At 47.7% G+C, this 7033-nt stretch overlaps 1 protein-coding gene across 1 annotated transcript in view; it reads left to right on the top strand.

Annotated features, from left to right (window-relative positions):
* LCP2 (lymphocyte cytosolic protein 2) overlaps positions 1 to 7033 on the top strand; it is a 39537-nt gene that overhangs the window by 20425 nt on the left and 12079 nt on the right. Inside the window, exons 8-13 of the mRNA XM_006906503.1 lie at positions 720 to 817; positions 2400 to 2466; positions 2579 to 2662; positions 5381 to 5406; positions 5523 to 5542; positions 5635 to 5742. Coding sequence (XP_006906565.1) covers positions 720 to 817; positions 2400 to 2466; positions 2579 to 2662; positions 5381 to 5406; positions 5523 to 5542; positions 5635 to 5742 — 403 coding nt within the window. The remainder of the gene's footprint in view (positions 1 to 719; positions 818 to 2399; positions 2467 to 2578; positions 2663 to 5380; positions 5407 to 5522; positions 5543 to 5634; positions 5743 to 7033) is intronic.

The following is a 7033-nucleotide window of genomic DNA, read 5'->3' as shown; positions in this document are numbered from 1 at the left end:
AGTAGAAATAGCCGTGCAAAGGTCCTGGGGCTCGAAGGAACATGGCATGTCAGAGAGATGGCCAGGGCGTGTGGAGTGGCCTGAGATTAGACCAGGCTTGGCCCCATTATCTGAGCACAGGGGTGCCTCTCAGTGGCTGGGTCTCAGGGCACAAAATGTCAGGAAGCCAGCACTCACTCCCAGTCCTGGCCTGGCCTTTCTCGTGAGACACTGCAGGCTGTCAGCCTGGCCCAGGGATGCTTCTGCGGTGAGCAGAATTGCGTGAGTTTCTGTCCCGGGCAAGTCCAGGCAACAAGCTCAGGGTCTGTGACTTGGTGACAGGACTTGGAGACCAGCTCCTCCGTCTAAGTGAAGAGATAAGAGCAAAAGCAGGAAGTGGGAGGGGGAGGACCGGCCAGAGCACATGCGAGGGGAAGGAAGACGCGGACCAGGAGCCCCGCGAGCCGCAAGTGCCAACTTAACCCTGCCCGGGCGCCGGCTCTGCCTGTGTGGTGTGTCGCTGACTCCCCCCCTGGCCCCGGTACCCCTGGGGTGGGCAAACCCTGCTGCGACAAAGGCTGACGTGGCCGCTGCTGAGGGGCTGCAGGATCCAGGGCCTCGTACCCCCTAGATGTGCGGAGCTGGGTGCAGGATCTGTTCCTGGAAAACCTTGCGTGTGGCCCACGCTGGCCTTGGCTTAGCATCTCTGCTTTCATCTTAACACCCTTGCGTTTCCGCAGACCGGCCCCTCTCCGGGAAAGCCCCACAGCAGCCGCCCGTGCCCCCCCAGAGACCGATGGCCACCCACCCTCCTCCACCGGCCGGCCGGAGCCACACGGTAGGCCTTCTCGCCCTTTCATAGTACTTCGTGTCCACTCCAAAGATTTCCTCTGCCAGAGAGAAAAGCAGACTGCGAACGCCTTCATCTCATTCCAACCAGCGAGACGAGATTATATGTAGGCGGGGAAAGTACATAGCCAAATACTCATAGTGGTTTTCGGAGAGGGTGGGGGTGAAACACGTGATTCGTATTCATGTCATAATGCTTACCACCAGTATTTTCTTTTTACCATAAATGATATCGACTACTTGTATAATAAGAAATCTCTTTCGAGTATGCATTGTGCTATTTGCACTTTTGAAGTCAGTGGAAACTGTAAAATACACTCTAACAGGGCCAAGTTAGGTCGAAGGCACCTACTGGCATGCACACCATGGGTCTCAAGTCGCCTTCTTTCCCACAAGAAGACTTACGCCACCTGCTGGCCAACCTCTGAAATTTTACAGACAAATGCCTTGAGACTACAAGGTTTATTTTACCAAGAGGGGAGGGAGCCCAGGCAAAGAGAGAGGCAGCAACCCTTTTCCTCTTTCTTTACGTTTACGGTTTCAGGTCCTGTGGGTCTAATCTCGAGTTCCCACAGAAGTTCAGGCTAAGGAGTCAATAGCTGGAAATGTGTTCCCTTCATGAGGGACTTGAGCACTTGAACAGCTATGGCAAATGGCTAAGGACCAGGGAGGGGAGGAGGAAGAAGATATATTGTCCCCAAAGCTCAAAATCTAGACCACACCACAGTCAGGACCTCCCACCCAAGAATAGTGCTCCCTCCTGCCTGTGTAGTTTTCTTGCTGAGGAGGCTCATGGAGCTGAATTTATTCACCAAATCATTTTGCTTTTGAGATTTGAAAGCCTTCACCTCCACTATTGGGATGCAGAAATCACTCATTTGAGCAACAGCTATTAACTGAGCAGCTACTGTGTGCCCAGCAGTGTTCTAGAGCGTGAATGAGACAAATAAGGACTCTGCTTTCATAAAGTTTCAATCTGGTTAGGGGTTGGCAAATAATAAACAAGTAAACAGAGGTATAGACAAGATAATTTGAGTAGCAATGTGCAGTTAGGGAGACGGAAGACCCGGTAACATGATGATGGGTGGGGAGGTGATATTGAGCTAGACAATTGTGACAAGAGCTGAGAAAAGGCATTCCCGGCAGATGGAAACGCAACTATAAAGATGCCAAAGAGGACGTGAGCTTGAGATCCTGCAGGAAATGCAGGGAGACATCGATGGGGGAGTCCAGGGGACACTGGAGAGAGGAATAGAAGGAGGGGCTGAAGGGTGGACAGGAGCCAGCCCAGGGAGGGCCTTGCAGGCCTTGGTGAGTTTTTATTGTGTTCCTAACACGATAGGAGCCACGAGGGGTTGGCAGGGGGCTCCCCTCAGATGAGAGAGGGCAGAACAGGGGCTCAGGGAGCAGGCTAGTGTCCTGGTGAGAGACGGAGGTGCGTGTTTGTTTGTGGGCAGAACACGGACATGGAGAAGAGTGAACAGATTCAGACATGTTTGGGGAGATAGAGCCACCAGGGCCTGCTGATCGTGTTGGAGATACTTCCTAACATTTGGATTTTTTTTAAGCAGCCACTTCCCCCGCCCCAGCCCAACCAGGAAGAGCCTAGCAGAAGTAGAAACCACAAAACAGCAAAACGTAAGTACAGGGGTGCTCTCTCTCGCCCACCCGCCAGCTGTACCCCCACTCCCTGCCAACCACTTTCTTCCTTTCACTGACATCGCTTTTTTTTTTTTTTTGCCCCTTCCAGTCCCTGCTCCTTCGATAGACAGAAGCACGAAACCCCCCCTAGATCGTTCATTAGCTCCATTTGACAGAGAACCCTTCACGCCAGGTTGGTTTCATTCATATTTGATACATAATGATAATGGCCAACATTTACAGAGTGTCTCTTGTATGCTTTTCACACGTACCACCTCATTTAACTAATGCCACACTACTACGGAGTGGGGACTCTTAGAATCATCCTCGTTTTACGGATGAGGAAACTGAGACATGAAGAGGTAACTTCCCAAGATCACTCAGCTACCAACTAGAGACCCGAATCCATATCAGCCTGGTGGGGGGCGCCCGCGCTCAGCCCTGTGCTGGGCCTGCTTCTCTACGAGAGCCATCTGTGTACACACATCTCGTTGTCCTCCTGAAGTGATGCAGGAGGCATCGTGGTGAAGAGGGAGGGACCAGGCTGAGACAAGGGGTCTGGGAGACGTGTCGTCAGCCACCTTGGTTGCTACTTAGTGCTGACTACAGGGACCTAACTTTTTCAGAGCTACCTCCTTATTTGTAAGGTGGGTGTTCTGTAAGGACCAAATGCTTTGTAAAACTCTAAGGAGCTATTCAAATGGCAGGTTGTTGTTCCTTGTATGTGTGCAGTAGAGCAGACTATGGGAATATGCCACAGTCCATTCCCCCTAGAACTGACCCAGAGTATTCCCGAATGTCAGTTACCTCCACGTGAAGCTATTCTCAATTCGATGCCAAAACTCAGCTACCCTTTATTGAGCACCTACTATGGGGCCAGTGCTTTACCTACCATAAATAATGTACCTACGTTATCTCTAGTCCTCACACCAACCCGACAAAAAGGGTGTATTATTATCCTCACTTTGCAGATGACGAAACTGAGGCTCAGAGAGTTTGAGTCATTTCCCCAAATTTGTATAACTAGGTGCAGGATTTGAAGCCAGGTCTCTCTCTCTGACTTCAAAGTGGTTGCTCTTTTCCATATCATTCTGCCATCGGAGACCTTATACTTTCCTTGCCGTGGACTAGGGGGTTCTGGGAAAGGTGCTCTGAGCCTTGAGGGATAAGAATCCCAGAGCCCCAGCCCCGCCCCAGCCCTTCCTTAGCTACGCCCCGAGCAAGGCTTTCGCCTTTGTGGATTCAGGGCTGCTGCTTGCTGCTGCTTTTCCTGGACTGGCTTCACAGTTCTGCTGACTCATGCAAAGCCATGTCAGCTACTGTCATTTAGAGTGGTCCACCGCAGAGGGCCATGCGAATTACGTGAAAAATGGAGACAGAGAAATTCAACTTCAGAATCCAGCCCTGTTTACTACCATGAGCCAAAGCCTCAGAAAAGTGGAATACTGACATCAAATCCTTCAGAGTCACCTTCTGAGCAAAAGCTACCCTTCTAAAAGATTTCTAACACCAGCTCTACCCTTGTCTGGGATGTGTTGAGAGAACTAGCCTCTTACGATGCTCAAACTCTTAACAGGAGACTCTTCATGTGCTCAGAGAAGTTGCATAAATCAGCAGATTTTTTAAAAAAGGAAATCTATTCAGGCCTAAAGATATAAATCAAAGTTTTCTGATTATCACCCTAAAGTAGGGGTTCCACCCCAAACCAAAATTTTATGAATAAACATTTTTTATACCATCAAAACTCTGTCCCCCTAGGCAGTGAGCACTTCGCAGTGGGATGAGATTCTTAGGACCTATCCTGGGCCTGGTGTGTACTCAGTCTTTAGAGAATAAATCACGTTGTAAAAATGCAACCCCGGGCACATCCTGTCATCATTCACCTCAGGGAGGTAACTGCACAGGGAAGTGGTAGGGAGGAGAACAAGCAATCTAACATGGATCATGTCTGACCCTACTTACAAATTGTCATCTGATCCCTACAGCAAACCTATGTAGTTTTAACTTATAATCCCCATTTTACAGGTGAGGAAACTGAGACTCAAATACCTTAAATAACTCGGTCAAGGTCCTATGGGTTTTGCTTCTAGAACTGGTTGAATCCACTTAAGTAATACTTTTATTACATTGAAGACCTAGGGCATATCTACGCTAGGGCACTTCAGACAGCATCAAGAATAACTTTGCAATGCAGAGTTCTCAGGTACACCTAGCATCTCTTCAGGAAGCCTGTGTGTTACCTGTTCCAAGAGAGAAATGAAAGAAAGGAAAGGAAGGAAAGGCAAGGAAAGGCAGGCAGGCAGGCAGGCAGGAAGGAAGGAAGGAAGGAAGGAAGGAAGGAAGGAAGGAAGGAAGGAAGGAAGGAAGGAAGAAAAGACCAACAAAAACCAAAACAAAATGATTTGCAGCTCACCAGCAGAATTTCCTGAAACCTTCTTCCTCGAGTTAAAATTTTCTCAGAAAATAAGTGTAATGCTCTATATAATATCAAATGTACCACAGATTAGAGGAAATTTAACCCCTTCAAGGCAAATGGGTTTATTTCAGATACAAAGATTTCAGATACTTAGGCTTTATAAAAAACCTCTTGACCAATGAGAGTGGCGTAAAATCATGAAAGACACTTAATCCTTTTTATCGTCAGCTACGTGAAATAAAAATGTGGAAAAGCAGCACAGAATCCAGAATGCTTTTCTATGTACATAACGCCGTGTGACCTTGGGCAAGTCACTTCATTTCGCTGAGCCTGTGAAATAAGGTGCTCTGTGAGGGACCCACCCAGGTTCTTTAATGCTTAAACCCAGGGCACTCAGGTCACAGTGTCATCAAATTATGTTTTAATCCCTTATGCTTAGCTAATATATTCTAGAATCTTGAATTCTAGTTTTTATCTGCTGTTTGTCGTTGACAGGAAAGAAACCGTTGTTTTCTGACAAGGTAAGCCGTTTTCCTGTTTGGTTGTACTCATTTTTGTTTGGTTTTGCATCTTGCCTTTTTTATTCTTTGAATGGATGAGCTCTGAGGACTCATACCTCTTCCCTCTTTTCTTGCAGCCCTCGCCCCCGGCAGGAAGGTACGTGCTATGTTGGGTCTGTGGGAGAGGACACGGTCTTCTCCATGAAAAAGCAGTTTGTGCCTCACACATCCTTCCTCTCAACCCTGCAGGCCTCTCGGGGACCATTCGTCCAAGATACAAAAGCCTCCTTTACCGCCAACCATGGAAAGGCACGACAGAAGTAGCCCCCTGCCAGGGAAGAAGCCACCTGTACCAAAGTAACTGTCATTTCGCTTGGGTTTGTCATTAAGAGGGGATGGTGCCCAAATCTGCCAACTGGTGGGCTCGCGCAGGAACAGGAAGTTCTGAGTGCTCCCAGGCGGGAGCGGCTCGCTTGCTGCTGTGGCTGGAGGGATGTTCAGGCTCCTTAGGTTGCATGTAAAGTTCCCGGGTCCCTTTGAAGAAAATGGTGATTTAGCCAAGAAAGGAGTGGAGAGATGCTGAATCGGGAGCGTGGGAATGACTGCCCCTCGTGGAGACCTTATTCTCAAGCACTGGAGTTCGTGGCTGCTTCTTCCTTCCATTGCAGTGCATAGGAACTGTATCTGCCAATTTAGTTAATCGTTCTTACAGGTAGCAGAGAGGAAATAATTGGGGGTGGGGGGAGGTGGGTGGGACTAGGTCATTGAAAGTGTCTTTCTCACTGCCAACCACATTTTGTAATGCCACGATACTGAGGTCTACTCTAAATTTGCTAACTTAGCTGTAAAATCTTATGGGGTCTAGTTACAAAATAGCACGAATGTATTCGGAATCAGGCCCAAGCCCGGTACTTGCTAAGGACATAACCAGGGCTTCTGTTTATCTGTGCGATCAGGGTTCATAACTCTGGCCTTGGCTCAGTTAATGTGAAGATTAAATCAGGGCTGGGGTGCACACACACAAAAAAACCCCTCAGTCATCGAGTTACTATTTTAATGAAATATTTTAAAAGATAAAAAATGAAGGTAAAAAAAATTAGGAACACATGATCGGAATTTTAAGTAAACACAGAATGAGATGACATGTGAAGCATCTGATAGGAGCCATTCAACAAATTATCCCCATGTCTCTCTCTCTGAGGAGAACAGGATGGGGACCCAGGCGAACAGCTGCCTGCCACAGCTCTAAGGCAGCTGTCACCAAATCTGTCTGACTAGCTAATGCATCTGGGAAAAGTCGCAAAGCAGCATCATTTTCCAGCTGTCTTCCCTTTACCCGAAGGGTGAGCCAGCCCCAAGATGGCTGTTTTAACACATCAGCAAAGGAGAAGATTACCTAAAATGTTTTCATTTGCTTGGAGAAACATCGACTCAGTGAAATTTAATAGCTACTAAAGAGTTAGTTTGCTGACTAAACCTTTTTTTTTTTTTTTTAACTAGTAATTATTTGCTGCAGGAGCTACACAAAATAAAGGTTTGTGTAGCTCAGCTCACAAGTATGGCCGGGAACTGAGTCACTTAACTCTCTCCGCTGCCTCCCCCTGCTTTTCTGCTGGGGATTTTTTTTTTTTTTTTTTTTTTTTTTTTT

Source organism: Pteropus alecto, unplaced genomic scaffold (assembly GCF_000325575.1).
Source record: "Pteropus alecto unplaced genomic scaffold, ASM32557v1 scaffold40, whole genome shotgun sequence".
NCBI classification, from domain to species: Eukaryota; Metazoa; Chordata; class Mammalia; order Chiroptera; family Pteropodidae; genus Pteropus; species Pteropus alecto.
This window is presented reverse-complemented; position numbering and strand designations above follow the sequence as displayed.